The sequence below is a fragment of the Microcebus murinus genome, chromosome 7 (assembly GCF_040939455.1).
Source record: "Microcebus murinus isolate Inina chromosome 7, M.murinus_Inina_mat1.0, whole genome shotgun sequence".
Classification (NCBI taxonomy): domain Eukaryota; kingdom Metazoa; phylum Chordata; class Mammalia; order Primates; family Cheirogaleidae; genus Microcebus; species Microcebus murinus.
Window position 1 is genome coordinate 25,733,493 of NC_134110.1, and position 27,041 is coordinate 25,760,533.

Sequence of the window (27,041 nt, forward strand, 5' to 3'; positions counted from 1 at the left end):
TCACTCGTGATGGCGCTTCATATATTGGAGGATGATTAACACATACTCTTTGCTCTCTTTTCTGGTTTGAATATGTTAACAGAAAAGAAGGCAAACTCTGTAAAATAATTGAAAGAGGTTTATTCTGAAACAAATTTGAGGACCATGACCCAGAAAGACGCCCAAGAAGCCTTGAGCAAGTGGACTCACCGTGGCTGGGGTACAGTTGGGTTTTATACATTTCAGGGAGACAGGGGTTACAGGTGAATTCGTTAATCAATACATGGAAGGCATACATTGGTTTTCCCCCAAAAGGTGGGCCGACTCGAAGGTGGGAGCTCACAGGTGATAGGTGGGTTTAAAGATTCTGTGATGTGTAATTGGTTAAAGACATGAAGTTTTGTCTAAAGGCTTGGAATATTTTAAGATAAGGAGGGGTGTTGATCAGAAACAAGTCACCAGGCATATATTTGTTGTGTAAACTGAGGACCCTCGGGATTGTTTGGCATAGCCCTTTAGCCTGCAAATGAGTTCCAAAGGATGTCTGCAAGAAGGGAGGGGAGCATGATGAGGCATGTCTGGCCTCCCTCCTTGTAGCAGGCAATTTAGCTCTAGGATATCCCCTTAGTCAGCAAGGGGTCTATTCAGTCAGCTGGTGGTGGGGGGAGACTTAAGAGTTTATTTTATTTCATAAGTTCCCTATTTCCCAAGATCTTCTATAGGGAGCACCTCCAGCCAAACTCTTATTTTGTCCCATCCTTTGCCTGGGTGATATGGCTGGATACCTGCTCTGGGTCGATTCAAGCTGTAAATGGGACCCTTGTGGCCATGAGGCCTGAATAGCCAAAAGGGCTTATAGCCAATTAATGTTTTCGGTCAGACAGGAGCGGAGGTGGACAGACACTCATTAATCCTTTAAAACATTTGAGATAATATAAGAGCAAAAACCAAATGTCAAAGGCAAAGCTATAAAATAACTCATCTACAAGTGTTGAACTAGTATAATTTTGGGAGCTTAATTATAAGATTTTAGAAAGCATAAGCATTGTTAACCATTTATGCTAAGGAATTACAGATTTTTGTTTGTGTTTCATTATTTTAGTCTCTTACTAATTTCTTCTAAGGGGGCTGATAAATTATTTGTTATATTTCGTATTGTATAATCCTATAACTGAGAACAATTATATTCAGGAAGTTAAATCTCTAAGAACAGGAGAAAAATTTATGATTTGGATAGTCATCTGTACCACATGGCCTGAAAAGACAAAGTTTTTCAGTTAGTATTTGGGCCTTTGTGTGCCCCTCTTTGATCTGAAGGGGTTAAACTAATTCCATCCCTTGGAATTGGTCCTTATAGTCTCACAGGCCCCCTCTTCCCAGATAGTCTCTGGGCCTAGAGGGAGGATGTTTGAACAGGGCCTTGGCAGATTCAAGAGTTTTAGGTCTTGGAGATATCAGGTAAACTTACTATTTACTTAAAATACTATTTACTTTAACATACACTAAGACATATCAAGATTTTATAATACTGGAATATATATTCATAATATATAAATGTAACCCAAAGAAAGGTAAACACCATTTTATATTTCACAATGTTTTCTGTATGGTTTTCACATACCAAATATATTTAATATGCTTGTGTTAGCCTTTCAGTGTCTCTAATATATAAAAAAGTTAGTTTAAGGTGAAAAGGCTGCATTTAGAATTTGACTTTTTGAAAGTCTGTCAAATATTCAAGGCTTAAGACATTTGTTTAACTACAATCACAAGCCACTATAAAATAAGGGTCATTTATTTAAACGGGAGAGACTGTCATCTAAAGAATCTAAAGGTGATTAAAGTATGTTTTGTGAATGGAAACTTAATCCCTTTAAAGTTTAGTTTTTATAGTTATTCCAAACCTAATAAAGAGAATATAGAGATTATCTTGATGAAGTATAAAATTTTTGCCTTTTTTTTAGGCCAATTACTGCAAAGTAAAGAATAAGCTTTTGTAGTGCCATTGATTAAAAAAAAATTAAAGGGAAACAGGTTATAGAATTAAAATGAGTACATTATATCATTTTATTAAGAGCATATTAATATTTATTAGAAATTTTGTGTTAACCAAAGTTTCTTTTTAATTGTAACTAACTTGGACCACATTCAAAATTCCTTGATAAATTCACTTTAGAAACTTTATCCCATCAAGCACGGATTATAGACTAGCTATAAAACATTCCTAAAAATTTTGTTAACCTTTCTTATCGAAAAACAATATTTTTATGATGATTACCATTTTTACATTTTTCTGTTATTCACAAGTTTGTTTTTATTTTGGCTTTATTGTCTTTCTAAATCCATATTTTTTTTTTTTTTTTGAGACAGAGTCTCACTTTGTTGCCCAGGCTAGAGTGAGTGCCATGACGTCAGCCTGGCTCACAGCAACCTCAATCTCCGGGGCTCAGCGATCCTCCTGCCTCAGCCTCCCGAGTAGCTGGGACTACAAGCATGTGGCACCATGCCAGGCTAATTTTTTGTATATATATTTTTAGTTGGTCAATTAATTTATTTCTATTTTTGGTAGAGATGGGGTCCCGCTCAGGCTGGTTTCGAACTCCTGACCTTGAGCAATCCGCCCACCTCGGCCTCCCAAAGTGCTAGGATTACAAGCGTGAGCCACCACGCCCGGCCTTAAATCCATATTTTGATTTAATCTTTAAACAACCTCTGAATTAGACAAAATTATATATATTTTAATAAGAACATACTTTATGCTTCTTTTGTAATTTTCCTTATTAAAAATATTTTAGTCTTTAGTACACGTTATATATAGAATCGCATGTATTGACTCGAATTTTTATTTTTTAGTAACTTTAAATGTCAGTGAAAGCTTAAAGAGTAGGAGATTATGAATTGTTTATCATAATACAGTTGCTGTCATGAAACAAGATAGTAGGTTAGTATAAAATTATAGACATTTACTTAGCCAAACTGATAATTTAAATATTTTTAAAATGCAAAAATCTATTCTTTGATATAAAGGAGACTCAGTTTCTCAAACAAGTGTAAGACCTAATAGACACACAGCAGTACAAGTTAATGAGGAGGCTGAATCTGTCTCTTTCTCTCCTCCCTCTTTTTGTAGTTTATTCAAAAGATGAACAAAAAATTTTTTTCTTATTTCTAAAACCTTTGGTTATTCCTATTATTATATGGAAATCTAGATCAAAAGAGAAAACTCAATTTTTTATTATATTAGTGTATTAATGATAAAGTTAATTTTAATAAAATCTTATAAAGAAATCCATCTAATTTTAACCAATTGGATGGTAAGTTAAGATTTTTATAAACCTTTTATAACCTTTAACTTTCATATCCATTGAATTTTTTTTTTTTTTTTTTTTTTTTTTTGAGACAGAGTCTCACTTTGTTGCCCAGGCTAGAGTGAGTGCCGTGGCGTCAGCCTGGCTCACAGCAACCTCAATCTCCGGGGCTCAGCGATCCTACTGCCTCAGCCTCCCGAGTAGCTGGGACTACAGGCATGCGCCACCATGCCCGGCTAATTTTTTTTTTGTATATATATTTTTAGTTGGTCAATTAATTTATTTCTATTTTTGGTAGAGACGGGGTCTCGCTCAGGCTGGTTTCGAACTCCTGACCTTGAGCAATCCGCCCGCCTCGGCCTCCCAAACTGCTAGGATTACAGGTGTGAGCCACCGCGCCCGGCCTATCCATTGAATTTTAATCATTATTTTATTTAAAGCAGTTTTAAAAACAATTAGACAAAATTATCATTTTTTACCAAAACTATTAATATTTATGTCTTATATGCTTTTGATTAAAATTTTTTTCATATACCATTGTTTCCCTTCCATCTAGAAGTTTGAATTACAGATACTATCAACTCTAAGAAAAACTTAGAAAGTTAAAGTAACTTTGAACTGTTATCAGCCACCAATTTTATTAGCATTTGTAAGTATATCTGAAAATAAGATATCAAGGTATATAAACTTAAACTTAATGTTTGAAATATTTTAGTATTTTAAAATGACTCAGGTATTTGATGATCATCTTAACATAATATGACTTTAAGATTTGAAATTATATGAAAATTTTACTTGTGTTTTCCCATTCATATTTACCTAATTTATTTTAGTAGTTCACTTATATTCCAGTTATTACTTTAAATGTATTTTTTGTTAACTATTTTTATAGCTCGTAAATTAAAGACATATTTCAGAGCAGGGATCAATATAGTTTTAATTGTTTTGTTTTAAACTCATAAATATTAACAAAGAAAATCATGAGTATTTTAATAAGACTTGTTATTTTAAACAATGTAATATCATTTATAAATTTCATAAACACAGTAGACTTTTTTTTTTTTTAAGAGAGAGTCTCACTTTGTTGCCCAGGCTAGAGTGAGTGCCGTGGCGTCAGCCTAGCTCACAGCAACCTCAAACTCCTGGGCTCAAGCAATCCTCCTGCCTCAGCCTCCCAAGTAGCTGGGACTACAGGCATGCACCACCATGCCCGGCTAATTTTTTATATATATATATATATTAGTTGGCCAATTAATTTCTTTCTAATTATAGTAGAGACGGGGTCTCCCTCTTGCTCGGCCTGGTTTCGAACTCCTGAACTGGAGCTATCCACCCACCCTACCCTCCCAGAGTGCTAGGATTACAGCCGTGAGCCACCCTGCCCGGCCCACAGTAGACATTTTAGAATATATTCTGTTTAAAAGGTATTAGTTAACTAGATCCTTCTAAAATGACACATCCCCAAACAAAATCTATAGATTTCAGAGGGATCAAAGTGTCCCAGCCCCCAAAGTTTAGGCAAACTGTAGGGAGGAAAGGCCAGTGCTCCCATAAAAATCTACTGAAAATTTTACTGACATTAAGATTTATAGGACAAAACTAAGAACTTTTACATGGACACCTTGAGGATGAACACTCAAAAATGCAGAACAAATTGTTCATTTTTATGTTTACAGTATGGACAGCCATGTAGAAATATGATTGGACAAAAAGGGCGTGAGCTAATTCCAACAGGCTGAGTGGAACCAGCAAGGCCTTTCTGTCTGGATTTTGTGTGGCCTCTTCTGAGTGTGCCTTCCTTCCCTCCAGGTATAAGGCAGGGCCCTTCCTGCAATGGGGGTTTTACAGTTAAACAAAGTAGGTTAGATAATTACTTTATGGCCAGTTTTTACATAGGATAATTTTAAGGTTTTATGGCTATGTCAATGGAAAAAAGCCAAACTCTGTAAAATAATTTTAAAGAGATTTATTCTGAGCCAAATTTGAGGACTATGACCCAGAGCCACTGCCAAGAGGACTTGAGCTAGTGGACTCCATGTGGTTAGGTTATAGTTTGTTTTTACACATTTCGGGGAGACAGAGGTTACAGGTAAAGTCATAAATCAATACATGGGAGGCATACATTGGTTTGGCCCAAAAAGGTGAGACATGGGGGGGAGGGCTTACAGGTTATAGGTGAGTTTAAAGATTCTTTGGCTTTAATTGGTTAAAGACATGAAGCTTTGTCTAAAGGCTTGGAATGTTTCAACATAAGGAGCTATTATCAGAGATAAGCCACCAGACATAGATTTGTTGTGTAAATTGAGGACATGCAGGTTTGTCTTGCATCTGTTAATGGGTTAATGGGTTACAAAGAATGTTAGGCCTGTTAATGGGTTACAAAGAATGTCCCCAAAAAGGGAGGGGAGCATAAGGCATGTCTGACCTCCCTCCTCCTAGCAGACAATTTAATTTTAGGATATTCCTTTGGCCACGAGGGAGTCCATTCAGTCAGTGGGGGTGCGGGTGGGGTGGGGGAGGGTGAACCTTAAAATTTTATTTTAGTTTAGTTACAGCTAGCTTTCATAAAAAGGGGTTCTGGCCTTCATGTCCTGTCTTGGGGAAGAGGGATTTTGATTTCTTGTGGCTAGCTTCAGGGAAGAAGTGGGAGGCAGACCAGGCAAGGTTAGAGAATTTTTGCATCTGAAGCCTTCATTTTAGGATAGTTTTCTGAGCCCCATCAGCATGCTATTTATTACTTGACTCTAGACTTCAGACCTTCCCCTGACTCTTGACTCTAGACCTTCAGCACCAATTTTTAACACCTCAAACAAGGACAGAAACTTGTAAGAGGTTTTTGTTTTCTTTTGTTTTGTTTTTACATGGAGATGAAGATTAAGCTGTTTTAAAATCAATCTAAATAGGCCGGGCGCGGTGGCTCACGCCTGTAATCCTAGCTCTCTGGGAGGCCGAGGTGGGCGGATTGCTCGAGGTCAGGAGTTCGAAACCAGCCTGAGCAAGAGCGAGACCCCGTCTCTACTATAAATAGAAAGAAATTAATTGGCCAAATAATATATATAGAAAAAATTAGCCGGGCATGGTGGCGCATGCCTGTAGTCCCAGCCACTTGGGAGGCTGAGGCAGAAGGATTGCTTGAGCCCAGGAGTTTGAGGTTGCTGTGAGCTAGGCTGACGCCACGGCACTCACTCTAGCCTAGGCAACAAAGTGAGACTCTGTCTCAAAAAAAAAAAAAATCAATCTAAATAGTCTCAGAACATTTTTTTTCAACTTGGGTCTGAGGACTGAACTCTGATCTTTTTCTTTTGCTAAAAACTCTTTCCTAAGGAGGCCAGCTGGGCTAGGCTGACAAATGGTAAATTCCTACTAAGCGGCTTTTGTTAACCAAATAAAGCAGTGGCTTACTTCCCAACCTGATTCTGGTATGGCATTAACATCACCTAAAAGATAGGAAGCCCCTGTCTTAACTCAAGCATCCTAGCAGATGCCTATCATAAATTTAAAATATCTTAACTCAAGCATCCTAGCAGGCGCCTATTGTAAATTTAAAATGTCCTCCTATCTGGACCTCCCAGAGTGCTCATACCCTTATCTTAGAGTAAGCATATCCTTTCTGGTCTCTAGATAAAGTCTAACTCTCTCAGCCAATTGCCAGCCAAAGACTCTTTAAACCCACCTATAACCTGTAAGCCCCCCCCCTTAGAGATGTCCCACCTTTTTGGGCCAAGCCAATGTATGCCTCTCATGTATTGATTTGTGACTTTGCCTATAACCCCTGTCTCTCTGAAAATGTATAAAACTGAACTGTAACCCAGCCACAGCGAGTCCACTTGCCCAAGGCCTCTTGGCAGTGGCTCGGGGTCATGGTCCTCAAATTTGGCTCAGAATAAATCTCTTTAAAATTATTTTACAGAGTTTGGGTTTTTTCCGTCGACAGGTGTCCAAGATGGCGCCCGCTTCTTGGTCAAACCCTGTTGTTAGTCTGACAAACAATTGCTCAGCGCATGTGCAGAGTTTGTCTCCTCCCTTCCAAGTGCCTTATCCAATCAGACAATGCCCAGTGTACTTACTGCCTTTATAAGCAGCCGCTGAGAACGCCTCGGCGTCTTCCGCATCATGCAAGTCTAAAGGGAACCCCATTAAAGCACTGTCAGAAGAACTCCAGTTGCCGCGTCTTCCTTGCTGGCGAGGCGGGCGCGACAAGTGGTGCCGAAACCCGGGAACTGAAACAACTGTGAGGCACCAGCGGAAGACGACCTCGGAAGAGGTAGAGTTCAGAACTGACGTGTGGGACGGCCAAAACTCCCCTGCTTCCAAAAAATGGGTAATATTCTGCTGCGGCACTTTTTGTGGCCTATTATCATGAAATGCCTGTATGATGAGACTTCAGGCCCGCGCGTAGCAGCTAGCCAAAGTGCACTGAGTGACTTGCAAGAAGCAAGCTCAGAGAGAAGCAGTAAGGGAGGTACCGCGGTAAAAGGTGGAAAAAAGGAATATAGAGCTCAAAAAAGGAAAATGCAGGGAGGGAAAGCGCAGCCCGACCTGCAAAGGGAGAGAAAGAAGAAAAGGGAGAAAGAAAGAAGAAAGGGGAGAGAAAGAAAGAAGAAAGGGGAGAGAAAGAAGGAGGAAAAGGGAGAGAAAGAAGAAAGGAGAAAAGGGAGAGAAAGAAGAAAGGAGAAAAGGGAGAGAAAGAAGAAAGGAGAAAAGGGAGAGAAAGAAGAAAGGAGAAAAGGGAGAGAAAGAAGAAAGGAGAAAAGGGAGAGGTAGAAGAAAAGGGAGAGGTAGAAATGTAAAGGTACCAAAAATAAAAATGACAAAGGAAAGGACAGGACAGAAGACAGAGGAGTTTCGCCGGAAGCATGCGAGAAGCAGAGAGAGGCCCGCTCGGCTGCGTGCTCCTCGGGCAGAGGCGCCCGCCTTTTCTCCGCGCGGCGTGTGCGGGACATGGGGTGACGGAGACGCAGCCCCGCAAGGGACGCCGTCCAGAGAGGAAGCTGGCCTACTTGCTCTGTTGCCTGGACTAAAGTGGTGTGGCCTCAGCCTAGCTCTATGACTCTGTTTAGATCTCGCAGAGATTTTGGGATCACAGCTGCGATTCATACTGCTCAGGCTCTCAACAATCTATCTGCTGGAGTAGCCGCAGCCCTCGACACTCAAGCCTGAATCAGCGAGTGGATTTAGTACAGGACCAGGTGGACACTCTTTGGCAGCTTGCGCAGCTGGGTTGTGAGTGGAGAATGACCGGCCTCTGTGTCACTTCTGTGCTCTATGAGAACTTTACCTTTGCCGCTAATCTTTCTAAACAGCTGTCTAGGCATCTAACAGGCAACTGGTCTGAACAGTTTGATTCCTCACTCAGAGACCTGAGACTGGCCATCGTGCACGTGAACTCCACTCGTGTGGATCTGAGCCTTGCCACAGGACTGACAGCATGGATTCAACAAGCCACCCATCATCTGAAGGAATGGTCCGGTCTTGCAGCCGTGGCCGTTTTGCTGATCGTTGCGGCTGTTGGCGGACTGTGGTGCATCTGTAGGCTACAGGCCCAGAGACGGAGGGACCATGTGGTATTGGCACAGGCATTTGCTGCGCTTGAACTGGGACAGTCTACACAGGTGTGGTTGACCATGCTTAAGGGTTAGCCTAGGTTTGGGTTGCACCCGCTCCTACCCCCAGGCATTTGGCAGACATGGCCTTTGCACCAGAGAAGGCATGTCCTCAGTCCCACAACCAGCCTTTGCACATCTCAGAGTTTTGCTCATTGCACGAGGTAAGGTGGTGGTTGTTGGGTAAGTGAGGCTCTGCATCCTTGCTAAACGGTTGCTCAGTTCTCATTTAATTAATAAAATAGGGGGAGATGTGGGGCGCGGTGGCAACGCCATTCCAAGATGGCGCCCGCTTCTTGGTCAAACCCTGTTAGTCTGACAAACAATTGCTCAGCGCATGTGCAGAGTTTGTCTCCTCCCTTCCAAGTGCCTTATCCAATCAGACAATGCCCAGTGTACTTACTGCCTTTATAAGCAGCCGCTGAGAACGCCTCGGCGTCTTCCGCATCATGCAAGTCTAAAGGGAACCCCATTAAAGCACTGTCAGAAGAACTCCAGTTGCCGCGTCTTCCTTGCTGGCGAGGCGGGCGCGACAGGTGTAAACTTGAGTACATGCACTATTTTTAAAGAGTAAGACTCTTTTGAGATTCTCTTTGGATTTTATCAGTCATTTACTTCTTCTTTAAAAATAAATTACTGTACAAAAGTTAACAGTTTAGGAATTTTTTTCCTAGGCAGAATCTGTGTTATAGCCACATATGTACACATAACTGACCAGCTTGTAAAGAGTAGGAGAAAAAGTGGATAAAACCAAGGGAAAACTAAAGCTTTCAATTCAAGCTTCTATAGCTACAACTTCTAGGACAGCTGTGAATCCCTAACAGGACTGTTAATCTCAGATGACAGAAAGAGTGAGTTAGAAACGCATTCATGTACCTTTCCACAGACACTGAAAGCAATGGAAATAAACTGTATCTGAAGTTAGGATTAAAAGACTAAAACCAAAATGTTTTCATAAATCTTTGACTATAAGTTTCTCCTTTTGTGCTCTATCCACTTGGTGTTTTATTTATTCTAATTTACTGATAATTAGGCATGTCTACACTTTTACCTTAAAGTTAAATCCATAGGTATCTTTTTGTGTATAATTCAGGAGATTTAGCTATTATAAGAGCAACAATATTAAATTTCCCTTATTAAAATTTATACAAACACAAATCATTTTATCTTTGATCGACTTTATAGTTTTATAACCTTTATGTCAAATCTCAACACCTCAAGAACATAAAAATGTCCAGTAAAACTGAAGCAAAATCAAATATATGCTGACAATTTCAAAACATTTTTACTATTACTTTACCAATAATACCATTTTTAAAAATAATAACCCAGCATATTTACCGAAGCTTACTAAATTCACATGAACCATTTGGATTTGTTTAATTTATGAGCACTCTTATTTTTAAGCCAGTCTAGAAGCATGTAAGCACAAACATGTAATACACGGACATACACAAAAGATCCCTAAACATATACACTCACACACACGCCCACACTCACACATACATACGCCAAGTTCTAATAAGTTTTAACCTAAAACTCTAACCCTGACATAGTATACAACTCACCAGTCTGTAAAAAAGACAATTGGATCCAAATTTCTTCTTACAAAACTGGAACTTGTTTACATGGCAAACTTTAGTCAACCTGATTAGTAACTTAATTAGGTCTGTGGATCAAACTTTTGGGTAAAGTAGTTTCCATGGCAGTTTGATTTTGAAAAAAACTTCTTCAGACATTTTTTTCCCCTTGAGTTGAAAATGAGTTTTCCGTTTGCATTTTAGCTAGAACTGGCTGCAGGATCTCCAGGTAGCCTTTCAATTGCAAATACCATAAACAATGAGTTATCTCAACATCAACATAAAAAGTTAGCAGGCTTTAGGGTAGCCAGATAACAAAACCACGAGAGACATTTTAATTACATATTGGTACCTCTACCATTTGAGCTCTGAATTTTCCTTGATGTAATTTGCCCTTTCCTAAAAACTTGTGCATAAGAATTGGCTATAACCAGCTGGAACCCTAGAAAACCTGGCATGTCTTTGAACCTTTCCATTTATACAAATATTTGCAAGTACAGGTGCCATAAATTGTGGTGCCTAAGAGGCCATTCTCCTTAACTTTATTTTTAAAGGATCTGTTTCCCATTTTTCTTTAAAAGAAGCAACTGAACTATAGTCTAGGAATGGTGTCATGGATCAGAGTATGCTGATTGGGGGTGGGGCTCCTCAATGTTTCACATTCACAAACAAATTAATACCAAAGCCAAAACAACAGAAAAAGTTATCGTTTTCAAAATTTAAGATTCTCCTCCTCAAAATCTTCCCTTTGCCTCTTTTGTAATCACAAAAACTGATAACACTGGTACAAGATTTCATAGGGATGACCTTCTGAACAAATCTGTTATTACATTAGGCAAAGGGGAATGCTTACACTACTTCTCACTAAATCAAATAGAGTTTGCCCTTCAAAAGTGTTCAGTGTATAAAAACAATATAAAATAAAGCAATAGACTAAATTATAGTCAGTTCTCCACTCATCTTTTTCTCCTGGTTGGCACAGGGATTCATAACTAGAAACCTTGGCATCTAGGACATTATAATTGAGTTTCCACCTTGTGTCTTTTGCTCTGAAAACTGAGGAAACTAACAAGACAGGTTTGAATGATCCTTTAACATCCATGTGTTCTCAAGAAAGAACTGAAAGGCAGTAGAATACCAATCTGGAATATTCTATCTCCTTAAGATAATGATCTATTGAGACCTTGAGGTAAACATGAGCCAGAAACGCAGCTCAGCCAACCTAATGAGGACTTGCAAATACAGAAGAGCTTAGAAGGGTGATGGCTTCCACAGAATTGGAACTGTGGGTCCCTAGGAAAAAGTTACTTCATGAAATAATTAAATGTATTTGAATCTCCCATATGTGGATCAGTATGTGTGATGACATGAAAATAAAGGAGGCATTGCTGAAGGGGTGAGAGCCAGGGATGAATGTTAAGGACAGCACCACTGGGTGACTGCTCACTGGGCTGTTAAGCACCAAGACTAGCCACATTGGGGTATAAAGGGGACCCAGCAGGGGAGGAGAGGCCCTCTTGTCTCCAAGGCTCCAGGCCTGGCTTCTACTCACTAGATGCCTCTGCAGGCCCAAGGCTGCTTCTTGCCGACTCACACCCGGTGCTATGAGTCCACGCCTGACTGACTTCACACACCGAATTGTCACGATCCAGGGAGCTCAGGGTCTTCTTGCTGTCCACTCTAAAGCCAAGGAAACATTTGAAGGGGACTCTCAGGTATTTTGAAATATGCAGGACATTCTCATTTTCTCTTGCACCCTGCTGTGCAACAAATGTCAGGGCTTCTTCCTCCTGTCTGTCTGAAACTCTGTGGCCTGTGACCAACTACCCATGCCCTCCCTCTGCCACCCAAAGCCTCTCATCACCATCAAACTGCTCTGCTTCTATGAGGTCAGCTTTGCAGATTCAACACATAAGTGACATCATGCTGCATTTACCTTTCTGAGGTGATGGAAATGTAATTAGCTTTCTGTCACAATCCACATAGTGCACATATATAAAATTCACAATGTACACCATACAGGTATGCAACTATGACTTGTCTATTTAAAATAATATCAGCAAAACCATAATAAATAAAATAAGATGCAGGAAGCAGGGCTGGACCGCCCCACATACTTGCTCCTGTTGCTTCAGCTGTCCACATTCTCTGGCTCCACCTGTTCAACCGTCTGCAGCAGATTTTTCGGGCTGGCAGGACACAGCACATTCTTAACATAAACTCGGCAAATCTCCTGGCAAGCCCCTCAGGCACTGGCTGTCTTCAGAGGGAGAGGCTGAGGTCTTCCCATCTGGCTGCCCAGAGTGGAAACAGTTGTCTTCCCCGGATGTTTCCTGGAGAGAGGTGTCTCCTTGTTCTTCCCCATGGCTGCTGGTGCTGGTGGACAGGGAGGCATTGGGCCACGCTGGGGGCTACGCTGGCATTGGGACTCCTGTACAGGCTGGCTAGAGGACTGGCAGGCACTGTGGCTCTCCTGGTCTCCTCTGGTGTCTCCTGCCCCTTGATCCAAATGTCCTTCATAATTCCAGGGAGGGTGGGCCTCTCCAGGTGTCAACGGTCAGGAACAACTTCAAAAATGTTTTCAATTCTTCAGAAAAGAAAGCAGGTGTCTCATGCCTTCCATGGGTGACGTTACTTTTTTATTTTTTGAGACAAAGTCTCACTTTGTTGCCCAGGCTAGAGTGAGTGCCATGGCATCAGCCTAGCTCACAGTAACCTCAAAATCCTGGCTCAAGGGATCCTACTACCTCAGCCTCCTGAGTAGCTGGGACTACAGGCATGTGTCACCATGCCCGGCTAATTTTTTGTAGGTATATTTTTAGTTCGTCAATTATTTTTTTTCTATTTTTAGTAGAGATGGGGTCTGGCTCAAGCTGGTTTTGAACTCCTGACCTGAGTAATCTGCCCGCCTTGGCCTCCCAGAATGCTAGGATTACAGGCGTGAGCCACTGCGCCCAGCCTGATGTTACTTTTAATTTCCTCTCAGGTGTCACCATGAAATAGAAGACGCCCAGCTGTCATGCTGTGGAGAACAACACCGATGTTCCACACGTCCACCTCCGGTCCCACGTATTCTTCATCGAGGACCGTTTCTGGGGCACAAAAAGGAGGAGTTCCACAGAAGCTGTCCGGCTTCTTCCCCTCATTAAATGTGGCAAAGCTGAAGTTTGCCAGATTGGTGTTCTCACTCTCATCAAGTAGAAGATTGGGGGGTCAGTTCCGGGGGCAATGTGGTTCTCGCAGCAGTACTGCTTGGCAGCCAGGATCTGGTGGAATTTGGCCTCCTCATTCAGGCAGTGGGGTCTCACTATGTCCCAGAAAAGGTCCCTGCCACGGGCATACTCTGTGACTAAGCAGAGGGTGTCTTCATTCTCGGTGACAACCAGAAGCTGAAGGAAGCTCGATGATTCAGGGCCCTCATGGCTTGGACCTCCATATCAACACTTTCCAGGCTGGGGAGGGTCTTCTTGGACCTAGTTTTCCTGGTCACCTGGGTCCCAGTAGGAGGGTGCTGGGCCAGCATCGCCTTGTCAAAGCTGCCCAAGCCAATTGTCTTGAGGGCTTTATAACTGTTGAAGTCCTCAGTGGATGAACTGAGGGCCAGGCCTGCTCCATGGTTGCTTCTAAAGAGGCTAACTCTATACTAACGACACTAACTAATGAGCACCGCCACCTATACTAACTAGCCTAAGACTACTAACAGTACTAACTCTACTAACTACTCTGACAATACTAACAATACTAACTGTATGAACTATGCTAAAAATACTAATAAATAATGCTAAATAGGATAACGATGCTAATTACACTAATACTACAAAAAATAATCCCAAGTATACTATCCTAACAGTAATAAAAAACAATATTAACTATGCCATGCTAAGGCTACTAGCAAACAATATTAACTAGAATATGGTAACAAAACTAACAAACTTACTATCCTACACTAACACAACTAGCAAACAACGCTAACCATACTAACTACACTAACCATGCTAACTAACAAGGAAACAGCAGTCTCACTGTGGTCAAACTCCACAGGTCACCAAAAAGCAGCTTCCTGGGCAATATGGATGGAAATCCTAGGCCCAGCCAGGGGCTTACACAGGTGTTGGTAAGTTGGTCACAATGGCTCTTTATGAGGTCAGAGCAGGAAATGGGCCAATCAGGGCTGGGTAGAACCCACAGTGGCTTTTTCCTTTTTTTGTCACAAGCACATTTTCCTCTTTAAAGAAAACAAGTGTTTTTTGTTCACATGGTTATAGAGATTGAGATATAGTTTACTAGAAATTTAAACCTGTGCAATGCTTCAGGGACCTTTCCATTTATAGTTTGAAAATCTGTAATAACTTCAGGCTTTCAAAGACCTCATAATGTCTATACTTGAAGTACTCAATTTCTTTTTCTTTAAATTCTGATTGGTGCCAGGGTGATGCTACGACATAGCTGACATGATCCTTCTGTAAGTGACATTCCTGGTGCAGGGAGAAGCGTGTCTGGGCCAGCTCTGCACCTCAGGCCCCAGCCAGCCTGGCCCGGAATGAGGGAGAAGAGGTGGCAGACACCACAACCCAGCGCTGGGCTGCGGGTGGAGCCAGGGCTGAGGCGGGATGGCTGCGACCCAGGTGCAGCGGGAGGTTCCATGAAGACACGGACTGGAACTGTTCTGGTTCCTGTCCCGGCCTCCTTGCCCTGAGTCAGGTGAGCTCTGCTGAGCAGGGTCTGGGGGCCCGGCACACCTGGAACCTGAGTGCCAGATTCGAGTCCCTTCCAATGCCACACTAGTGCGTTGGTGTCCTTGCTGGCCCTCGGTTTCTCTTGGTCTGGAGGGATAACACCATAGCCCTCCTGGGGCAGATTTAGGGATGAAGTAGGGCAGCGGGACCACCAACTGAGGGCCCACTGTGTGCCAGGCCCTGAGCTGGGGCCCAGCGCTGAGTGTGCCCACAAGACGCATCTCCTGCACACTGACCACAGCCCACAGGGCGGCCTCAGCTCCACCTCGCTGGTCTCCCGGCCGCGCAGCAGTTACGCTCCGGCCCATGGAATAGCCCTTGACTCTTTACTAAGGACACTTTGGCCACCTCTCACTTGCTCCTAGCAGGCAGGGCCAGGCCCCATCCTCCCCATTTCACCACAAGAGGCTTGGAGGGAGCAGCCTCCACCCCCGCAGGCAGAACAGCAGGAACAGCAGAGGACTCCGACCCGACCAGGGGTTTGCACTCTGAACTCTGCATCCTTTCTGATGGCTGTAGGTGGTGCTGAGAACCGCGGTGACCCCGCTCAGGAACGCCAACCCCTCCTGGTGGCCACTTGGAGCCACAGAGGCCAGGGCCCTGGTGTCGATTCCTGGGCTGGGCTCTCAACAACCTCTGCTCCTCGGGACAGGTGGCCGCTGTGAGCTGAACGCGCAGCAGACCCGAGATGTCCATGAGGAAAAGACTGTCTGCAAGGCCCTTGCAAATCCTGGCAAACTTACCCAGAGCAGCATGGAAGCCTGGCTCCTTGGTGAAAACATCACGTGCTGGGTATTTGGCGATGGCTTGCTGGAACTGCTGCGTCTAGCCGAAGAGGGACTCTGGGTACAAGGCCTGGATGACTCCCATCTGGGCCGGGGAGCACTCACCTAGAGAGGGGAAGGAAGTGAAAGGGTGTGGCCAGGCCCACTGGCCACCATGCCCAGGCCCATGAGACCCAAAACCCCAGAAACGAGAGCAGTCCAAGAAAGCCACCTGCACCCACATGCCTTCCACGCAGGGCCCCAGAGCTGCCTGGAGCTTGGAGATGGAGCCTCAGTTGATAAATGCTAAGGATAAACCACCCAGAGGAGGGGTCATTCTGAATCATGGGGAGTTTCAGATCCGAATTTCAGCATTTGTTCTAGAACATGCTTCCACGGTCACGGCAGACAGGCCAGTCCACTAGTGCGTGTCTCCTGTCCCTGTCGGCAGGGGACGAAGGCACACTGACTGCACATTAGGAGGGCACCGGTTCTTCACCAGTACACTGGGTGTCACTCGGCAACAGCAGAGTGCTGTCCCCTCGCACTGAGGCACGAAAGGAGAGGCTACCATGAAACGATAAAGCTGCCCCATGCATCAGAACAACAACAGTGGCATTGAATTCTATCAGGTAAGTGGTTTTAGAGAAACAGCCTGTATTGGCTTATTTATTTCTGGCGACTGCCGTCCAGGGCTGTCACAGGCAGGGGTTGGGATCGAATGTGCTATGCACGACTTGGGAGAGCAATTATAAAAATCAAAATCAGCAACTAGTCCTGCTAAATCATTAATTTCTGGGATTAATGGTGGTAAATTGTGGCTTTCTTTGCTCTGGTGCCCTAGGGCTGAAATTGCATTTCCAGTTCAGAAACAAGCCATTTCAGGAGCTGGGCTCTTTTGAGGATTCCTTTTCCTGGCTGGGCTTGTGGAGGAAACAGTTTTTCTAAAAGGCTGAAAGGTGTGGAGGAGGTGGGTTATTTTCTCTCTGGAGTTGGTGTGAGTTTGAGCCAGAAAAGCTGATAAAAGCCCCTAAGAAGGGCACACGAAGCCACCTCCCTGCTCCCTGGAGCCTCACAAGGTTCTCTAAAGACCACCTGAGCCCCCTCATTCTGTACGTAACAGGTTAGCGCTTCTGTCTCCCACAGCGACAGTGACTTTGGAGCCTGTGGCCTCCTGGAGGCTGGTCTGGATGGGGCGGACTTGAGGGGCCATGGTCCTCTGAGGGACACCGACCGCTACGTGGGGAGAAGTAAAGGCAGCTGATTGAGTGCCCACTACGTGCCAGGGCACAGCGTTACCCATTTCACAGGTAAGAATACTGAGGCTCAAAGTCCAAATGCCTTGCTGGAACGTGGCAGAGCTGGGTTCGAGCCCAGGTGGGTCAGACTTCCCTGCTCAGTGTTCTCACAATGAACAAGCTGCTTCTCCCAGCAGCAGACCAGGGAGCTGAATTCATTTATCTGGCTGGGTGGGGGCTGGGTGGGCTGCAGATTTTGTGGATTTTGGCTTCTGTGACAGCCACTATCTCTTCTTTGTTCTTGAATTTGGATAATTAATTTCGCAGCAAAGAGAGAAGGATCCATTTTGCTTTATTGTCATTTGCTCAGAACGAGTCCACACGACCAAAATGTGAACTCACACAGCCCAGGTAGTGAAGTCATCCAGGTCTCAGCCTGCCCAGATTTCCCCCAGCAGGTCCCCTAGCCCACCCACAAACCTCCCTGGGCTGCAGGCCCCAAGGATCCTCTGCAGACCCCAGTGGCATCTGTCCTTCAGACTCAAGGCCACCTCCTCCAGCTGGAAGGCTGCCACCCGCTCAGCAGGCACCAGCACTCCCTGCTGCCCACAGGTCTGGTTTCTACCAGGACGTGAACTCCTGGAGAGGAGGGATGGGGTCTCACTCCACCCAGAGCCCCCACAGCTCCCAGGATGACAACCGATGCAGAGCCTTAGGTGACTGGGCCTCCATCACCTCCAAACTCACCCAGGGCTCCTGCTGCCAAAGCACTGCTTCCTCGCATGGGTTATCACAATGCGTCCCCAGGGACTGACCGGAGGCTGCACCCCACTCACCTACCCAGCCTTGGCTCCCGTGTCCCGGGGTGTCCTTTCTCCTCCTGACTTCCGGCTGCAGTCTTCTCCCAGCTCCTCGTCCCCCTCCAAGGAGAGGCCCAAGGCCTTCCCCCACCCTCTACTGCCCTGCACAAGTCTGGCTGCTCCCTCAACTCCCAGGGCTCCAAAGGCCATCTCTGGGCTGTAGGCTCTAACCTAAGTCCCACCCCACCCCCAGCCTTCCTCCAGGAGCTCCAGACATCCCTGCCCAGCATGGCCCACAAGCCTCACCTGGAGAGGCTACGGACTGCTCACCTCCTTCCCCCCATGCCAGTCCCTGCCTCTGTGCTCCACATCAAAGCAAAAGACCATCATCAACCTGGTCATCCCAGCCCTCCCTCCCCTCAAACCCCACTTCCAGATGGTCACTGGCCCCACCCAATGGTCCTAGCCATGTCCTGTCCTCGGTCTGCTGCCTGGTCCCCCTGCAATGATGCTCTTTCCCTCAAATTCCACCTGCTGCTGGGCAACCTTTCCAAATACACCCCTCATCTATGTCACTCTTTCCTTCAAAATAAAATCCAGGAAGTCTAGCATAAGCTTCAACCTCTTTACTGTGAAACGGCAACAGAAGCAGATAACATCTATTGAGCACTCGCTATGTGCAAAGTACCATTCTAAGTGCTTGACAAATATTAACTCATTTAATCTTCACAATGCTACTATCTCCATTTTATAGGCAAGGAAACAGAGGCACAGAGAGGTTCATTAACTTGCCCAAGGTCACACAGACTCCCGGTGGCTGAGCTGGGATTTGACCCAGATATCCTGGCTCTAGAGCCCACACTCTTAACCTGTACCCAACTGCCCGGAACCCAGTGCAATTCACGATCTAATCACTAAGCCAGACCCCACTTCCCTGACACCCTCTGTTCCAGACCCCACCCCCGATGCCAGGCTCTGCCCCTGAACCTCACACACCTCTGCCCGTGCCATCCCCTCCCCCACCACTCTCAGAGGCTCCTTCTGGGACAGCACAGCTTTACCGTCACAGTCACAGGGTGCATCTGTCTGCTTTTCAGAGCCGTGTTCCTGGCGAGGGGCTGGCCCAGAGCAGGGGCTCCGAATCGTGGCAACGATGTCAGTGGCCAGGCATAGCAGGTGGAGCACAGGCACACTGGTCAGGAAGCTGTGGTGCCAATCCCAGCTCTGTGACCTTAGGCCAGTCATGAATCTCACTGGGCCTCAGTTTCCCCATCCATAAAACAAGGGACTTGGAATCAATAATCTCCAAAGATCTTCACCTCTGTTGGCCAGAAGATGCTGTGGATTTTTATCTAAGATCTTTGCCCCTGAATTATTGTAAAATATATTCCTACCTACAATTTTTCAGCTGGAAGGTGAATATATTCACATTTACAGCTGACAGGGAGGAAGTATTACCTCAGTGCTATTGTTTTTATTGCTCCAAAAATGGGGAAAACACAACCCGACCTTTACAGCAACAATGATGGTTTGGTTTCCCCAAAAGGCTCTTGTGCAGTTACTTCAACTGTGGATGTCCCCATCACAGACCCTGACACCAGGAAGCCCTTCTCATCAATGTGCAGCACAGGAACCTTCTCGGGCCCATCCAGGACATGGTAGCTCAGAGAGGCCACACCATCCCTATAGAAAATGAAGCAAACCTGTTTTTCACACATGGTGGTGGCAAGGGCCCGGGTACAAGGCCAGAAGACCCAGCGGTCTGTGGTTCCCCGTAGCTCCTGGGAGGAGAAGAAAGCCCAGCCTTGGCCCCACCATGCCTGAAGACCATGTGCCGTCAGCTCTCTGCAGCCTGCTCAGTCACCCAGGGAAAAGTAATTCAGAAAACTACCGGTCCAGGACATGGAGGCTCCTCATGCTTCCGAACAAGCACTTGCTGCAGGTCGTCTAGCAGGGAAGGAGGGACCGTGAGGGCCAAGTTTTTTTCCTCAGTTACACGGCACCTTTGTTATAAAAGACTGTTTCTGTGGCGCACTGTTTTCCGTTTACTGAATCGAGGCAGCCCGGAGTACCAGAGAGGACGGGTTTCAGTCAGATGGAGGCCAAGGCCAGGCCCAACACTCCATGTCAACGGCACCATGCACATCTGTGTCTCCTCTGGCCAGGTGCCGTGGCTAACACCTGTAGTCCCAGTGTCTACAGGTATCTCCTCTCTGGGACATGGTTTCCTCAGGCATAAAAAGGGAGCTCAGTAGGGTTTAGAATGGGCCACTCGCTAAGAAAAGGGTTGTAAACCACTGCTGCTGAACATCACAGAGAACATCATGAACATCATGGATTTTCATGAGCATCACAGAGAAACACAGGAGGAAAGGCCTCCAGCTCCCAGGGCCAGCCCCCCTCACCTCTCTCTGACCAAGCCCTATAGACCCTCTCTGGACAATTTTAAGCAAGTGGTGTTGCCTCTGCCTTGACTTTCTCCCCACCCTCAACCCCCTCCGCTTACCCTGAGGAACAGCTATCCATCCTTCAGACCCCTAGCTCAGTTGCTCCATCTGGAATGTGCCTCCCCTAAATCCTCACGGGGAGCGCCCTTCATACAGCTCTAGCTTAAACATCACACCTCGCTCTCTTGCGGTGCTTCTCACGCTCTCCTCCTGCAGGGCACCCTGTGTCATTCACCTCTGTGTTCCAGGAGCCTAGCACGGAGCCTGGCACTTAGTTAGTTTTGGTTAAACGACCGCTGTGTGTGTGTGTGCGTGTGTGTGTGTGTGTGTGTGTGTTGCAAGTCATCCTAACAAAAGGCATCCCCTATGAATCACCTGTAGGAATCCTGTTTGCAGACATGGTTTAACACAGTGCTTCCCAATCACTACCGTGCACCCCATAGCCCGGGGATCTTGTCAGAGCGCAGCTGCCCTGGGCAGGCCTGGGCTGGGGCCTGAGAGTGGCATTTCCATCCTCCCAGGTTATGCTGACATGGCTGGCACACAGACTACATTTTCAGTGGCAAAAGTTGGAAACACTGGGGTGTTTGGAAAATTCAACACTTCCAAATTGGTACTTTTGCCCATTTTAAATACCAAAGTCAATGGCTAGCATGAAAACATTTCTAGGCTGCAGGGAGGAAAAAGGCACCCACGGGTTGGAGAAATGTAGAGGAGCCAAGGAGTCCACAGCGAAGAGAAGGACGCAGAGGCCACCCCCTCTCCAAGCACATCACCAACAACCATTCCCTTAAAGCCCTGACGGCTCCTGGAAGCTGTGACACTTGCATCACTGGATGCAAGCGCAGTGTCACAGCCTTGCTGAGTGTGAGACCTGAGTTACACACCTGTTTGTCTGGAGCTTCATAAATCAATTGGGGGGACATTAAGATTTGTTCTGCTTCTATTTCAGGATTGAGCAGCAGCAGCTTCTCAAACGCCTGGAAGAGAGGGCAGGTTTATCTCCTGTGTGCACTGCAGGCACGTCTAGGCCAGGTGTCTGCTTCTCCCCTAGCAGCGAGAGCCTGGGGGAGCAGAGATGAGGAAAGGAGCCTTCTCACCTGCCAGGTGGCTGGCGACATGAGGAGAAGGGCTGACCTCTGCAGAGGCCACAGGAGTGAAGAGAAGGCTCACGTCTGTGCACCACAGGTGGGAGCTGCTTCAGGGAGCCTAACGCTGGCCCCTCCCTCCATTCCCAGTTAGAGAGAGCCTCACCTGCCAGGCCCTGTGCTGGGGCAGCATGCAGAACCACAGGGCCCAGGGCTTCTCCCAGGTGTTGCTCTGCCAGGACTGAGCCTGGGGGAGGCACCACCTACACTCTCCTTTCTCTAACGGAGATACCCTGCTCCTCACTGCCACTGTCTCAGAACTACCCCTCCCACCGCCTTGGCCCTCCCTGGCTCTCTCTGTCCCAAGACACTCTTGCAGGCTCCACATGACCACTCACAGGGCTGTGGGTGACCTCAGTGTGCACAGAGGTTAACCCTCATAACATCACATCTGAGCCGTCACTCCCAGCTGCCCCAAGGCCCTCAGAGCCCACGGTGGCAGCACTTTCCTGGAAATTCCAAACCTGGTTTGCGGGCCCTGGCCACTTCCTGTCACCAGGCCCGCGCCACTCAGGGCCGCGCACAATAGCGAAAAGTCCAAGGAAGCGCTTTGCCCGACCCTACTTTTCCAGTTCCCGGAGCAGCCCGCTGCGGCTCCCCGCCTCTCCAACTCCCCCCCACCACCACCAAGGACACTGGCGCCGGGTGCTCCGCGGCGCAGTCCTGGGGGTACTCAGTCGCCCATCCCCCAGCCGCCGGCGGGCAGCCTGCAGTGGGCTGCAGGGACTGGGCTCCCGCCTTCTGGTCGCTCGGGGTGTCACTGGGCCCAGGCAGGGGAAACAGGGCTGCGCTGGTGTCCCCACCCGCCCGCTTACAGACTTGCTGCTGCTTCCCGCATTGGCTGAGTCTTCTCTTCTGAGGCGCCGGGTTGTAGGTGGTCCCCTGGCTGGAGCTGACCGCTGCCGGGCCGCCTTCGTCGCCTGAGCTCAACGCAGCCTGAGCTCAGCGCTCATCCAGCCTCCCGCCGCCGCCGCGTGTAACGCCGCTGCAGCTACTTGGCCTCAACTGCCCGATTCTGCTCAGCTCCTTTCCGGAGATCAGGGGACAGGGCTGGAGAAGCAGGCTGGGTACTCTGGAGCTGGCGCTGCAAGAGCTGCTGTGGCTTAGGCTGTCGCCGACGCCACCGTCAACCCGGGACGTCCAGTGGCAGCCAAAAAGAGAGAAGAGGGGAGGAGGAGGAAAGCGAAGGGACAGGAAGAGGGCTTGAAGTTGGAGAGGCCCTTCTCTCGGTTTGGGATCAGGAGGTGAGGGCACGGGGAGCACTTGGGAGGCGGCTTGGAAAAGGAAGAGATTTGGAGTGAGTTGTGTCCCTTGAAATGTTAGGCGGGGAAAGAATTCCTCCTCCTCTTCCCCCACTTCGACCTGCAGAGCGAGAGGGGCAGAGAAAGTGCCTTGGGCAGTCGGAAAGTAAAGAGAGGATACGGAGATTCCAGCTGGATAGGGTCAGGCACCCAGCGCAAGCAAGGGACAGAGCAGTGGGTGGCACTGAGCCTCCTCGGGTGGAGGGAGCAGGCGGCAGCAGCACTGGACAGTCGGAGGGGGATGGGCCACTGGCTCCTGCGTCCTGCACCAAGCCCGCCTGCCGGGGTGGAGGTGTCCTAGTTCCTGCCCCAGGATTCAAGTGGTTGGAGCGGTGCGCGCTTAGGGAAGGGGGGCGCCAGGGGTAGGGGAAGTACCCCCTACTACTCGTGGGCAGATAACGGGGAGGGGGCTGCGCAGGAAGAAAAGGAGGAGGAGCAGGGAGGCAAAGTGGACAGCCTGGCCAAGGCGCCTGGCTCCTGGCCGCGGCCCAGAGGCAGCGTCGAAATACGAGTGACTCAGCGAAGGCTGCCATAGCGCCCGGGTGCCACCCGGAGCCCAGTTCACTTGCTCCCGCCCAGCGGCGGGGTTAAAGGGATAGGCGGAGGATGCCGGGCCAGCTAGTCTGGGGCCTCGCCCCACCCGCCGCCCGAGGTCTCCCTGGGCAGTTGTCCTGGAAAGGTGCGGAAACGTGACTATCCCAGAGCCGCGTCTCCAGGATAGGCCTTTACCTGCATCTCCACGGCGCGGAGCCAGCACGTCCCAGGAAGGCTCTAGCTGCACCCGCGGCCGCGTTCTAGCTCTCTGGGAGTGGGAAGGGGCTGCAGAGGAGTAGGGACGGCCCTGACAGCCCCGCTCGGTCTCGGAACGCGCTCCCCACAGCCCGGGCGAGCGCGCACGCACACACAGACACATGTTCGCAGATACGCACGCGTGTAAACACATGAACACTTACTGGCACAAAGATACACGTGCACACTCGCGAACACGGATGCACTCGCAAACGCACGCACATTTACCACACACACAGGCACGTGCAGTGTGCACAAACACGCACACGGAGCGCGCCAGCTTCAGTGAGCTGTTCCCCAGGTTGCAGTGCTAGCGGTGTAAAAGGGATCTAGCAGGTTCCTAACCCCACAACTGCACCAACTGCCCGACTTTCCCTACAATTCACCTCGGCTTAGCCTTCTCCCTAAGAACCCCCTTTCTGCCGAGTCCTGATGTTACGGCCTGCGCTGCTCCTGGGTTATGTGAACACCGTAATGGACACAGTCCCTTCTTCAAAGGCGCAGTACATTTGAAAATGAACCTCTTTTCATCCCTGCGTAACATAAAACTCTGAAAAGTTAGGATCAGGTGTTCACACATGGCAACCAAAATATTCTGGACTAATTCCAAAACAAAGACTTTCCCCTGGGGATGAATTTTTTCCCAGGACACATACCGCGTGGAATGAACCCGCTCCTCGGCAGCCCCAGGCGGGCAGTCGGGCGCCGCGGCCCCGCTGCGCGCGGAGGGCGCGTCAACCACCGCTCGGTGCACAGGCGCGGGGCCCCAGGCTTTCTCCCGGGTCTGGGGCCGCTTAGCGGCGGTGGCGAGGGAGCGCCCCACGCCTCGGGCTGGCCCCCCGGACTGGGGAGGGAGGGGTCTGACGGCCTGGGCGTGGCATCGAGGTGAGCTTGGGGCTGCGCTCACTTGGGACCTATTTGCGAAGGGGCGGGCGAATCAGGGTGGGAAAAGGTCAGACACTGAAGGGGCGGAGCCAGCATCTGATTGACATCCCAGAGGCCAATGAGAGAAGAAACGGCTGCTCACGGAACGCGCCGCCTACGGTTAAACTGTCACCGGCTCCTTGGAGTTCATTGTAACGGGTTTTACCTGTCAGTTCTTAATCTGGCTCGGCTCAGCCAAGCGCTTTCAAAACTTACCTTCTCTGGCGACTTCCACACCGTTTGGGGGACACCATCACCCATCTTGTCTAGAGCACTTTGGTGAGTGCTGTTACCCATGTCAATCTTACAGATGCGGCAACTCAGGCTTCCAGATGCTAACCTAAGCAAGCACCCAGCTGGGGTCCCGTCTAGGCACTCTGACCCTACAGCCCACCCTGTTAAGGGTCTGCAGTTCTACTCGCCCTTAGAACTGGGAATCGGGGCGGAGCAGGGGCCCGTAAAGAGGACTGGGGTGAATGGGTGGGCCAGATTGTTGGCGGAAGTGTCATAGGAGTGGACAGAGGTGCTAATAAATAGCTGGTTGTGTCCTACACAGAGTGAGAGCTCAGAGGATGGAGACGGGAGGGGAGACAGGACAGAGGAAGGTGAGAATGTGGCCTTTGTGAGCCAGGCTGTCCCTCGGCTGCAGGAGCCTGGCAGCACTGCAGTATGATGTGGCTTTGGGTTAAGAGCAGGTGCAGAAAAGCTGTTCTCTTGGGGCTGTGTGCTTTCCAGGTGTGAAGTTAAGCATTTTAGGAGCATAACAGTGTGTCAGTGGCAGCCTCTTCAAGTTGCCTCCTGAGTCCTTTTAACATGCCTCTAGGAATCTCCAAGAGCTTCCTTGCTTTCCACTGTAATATTTTGTGTCTTTTCCTTCCTTGGCCAGGAATCAACTGTTTTTTCAAGGAGCTGTGGTTCCTTTTTATGGAAAATGGTATGTAGAATCACAGTCTTTGCTTGCGTATTTCATCACAGTCTGGCATAAGAACATATTGCAGAGCTCCCACTGGAGTGCCTCCTGTCTTCAGGAAGGGTGTTTTTTGTTTGGTTGTTTTTAACTGTGTCGCGTCAGTATTCTCTGGAGTTGGAGTTGGTTGTGGATTTTTTCATCTGCTGCTATTCTTCATTTTCAGTTATAAGTTGCCTTTTGTTTACCTGTATCATTGTCAGATTAGTGGCTACAGATTGACATGGAGCAAGTGATGTGTATTTGGATCAGTAGTATTTATATATTTAGGGCCTGTAATTTGCCAGTGGTGGGACATTACACATTGTGTTGCAAATAGGATCAATCCATAACTATATTTCTCCAACAAACTTGTGCATAACTCACCACTGAATGTGTGAATACAGTTGACACTTCTTGGCTGTTACCAAGTGTTTTTTCTACTGAAGAATGGGAAGAGGTGGGTAGGGGAACTGTGGGGTTTGCTGACCCATTGAAGTGAGCCATGGTCAATATCATTTGAGAGTCGCTGCTTACACCTGGAAGAAAGAGGCGCTAGTGGAGAGATTTCTAGCACCTAGAGAAGGGGAAAATTGGGGGCTGGGAAAATGTGCCAGGCCTACATAGAATGTGCTTCTAGGCCAAAGAAATCCTGCTCTCAGAAGGATGGCCCTGATTCTGTGCAGAAGCCAGCCTCAAGGTTCCCTTTCTACCCTCTGGGATCCAGCTAATCGGGCCTCTCCTTTCATCTTCTTCCCCCTCGAGCTTCTAGAGATGTGGCTGGATTCCCAGAAGGATCACGAGCAGGAACAGCCCATGTGATGTGCTACCTGTGTTCTTGGCTTTACTGTAAAAATGAATAACTTCCAAGTGAGTGGCTGCCTGCCCAGAGCGTGCACCCTGGTGCCCATCTTTTCACCCTCACTGCTACCTTTGTCTCCAACTTCATCATAACTGTCACCTGGCCTCGGCACTCAGCCTCACCCTCTGCCCCCTGGCCCCCTGCTCTGTGTCCTCCTGTGCATCCCATCTTGTTCTCTCCTTTCTTTCCCCTCCCTCTCCCCCACCCCCATGTCTTCCACTTGGTCTTTTTGTGAATCCGCCAGTTCAATTCCATTCCACACGCTCGGTCTCCATTCACCTCACCAAGCAGTTACTGGACAGTCACTTTGGCCAGGCACTGTGCTAATCAGCATAGTGGATACGTAGATGACCAGGACAGTCCCCTCAATGCCATGGTGAACACACAAACCAAGTGTGGTGGGGAGAATGTATGGAAACACGAATGATCACAAGTGGGGGAATCCAGGAAAGCTTCACAGAGGACGACACATTTGAGTTGGGCATGAAGGATGAGTGGGTGTCAAGAGGCAGAGAAGGGGGGACAGTGTCAGGTCCTGCCCCCGCTGTGCTGGGGTATGTGCTTTCCAGCCACATGTCATCTGATTCCTTCCCTGTTCCCGCACATGGTCTCACTG

General features: G+C 47.7%; 1 protein-coding gene across 1 annotated transcript; it reads right to left on the reverse strand.

The window, feature by feature from the left end:
• Positions 1-19,473: 19,473 nt before the first annotated feature.
• Positions 19,474-24,878, reverse strand: LOC105864809 (uncharacterized). Its single transcript, XM_076005336.1, has 7 exons — positions 24,834-24,878; positions 24,350-24,590; positions 23,634-23,723; positions 22,419-22,877; positions 21,556-21,594; positions 21,343-21,435; positions 19,474-19,691 (listed from the first exon to the last, which is right to left on the reverse strand). Exons 1-4 carry the CDS (start codon positions 24,876-24,878, stop codon positions 22,546-22,548), a joined length of 708 nt encoding a protein of 235 aa, XP_075861451.1. The 3' UTR covers positions 19,474-19,691; positions 21,343-21,435; positions 21,556-21,594; positions 22,419-22,545.
• Between the last annotated feature and the right edge of the window lie 2,163 nt (positions 24,879-27,041).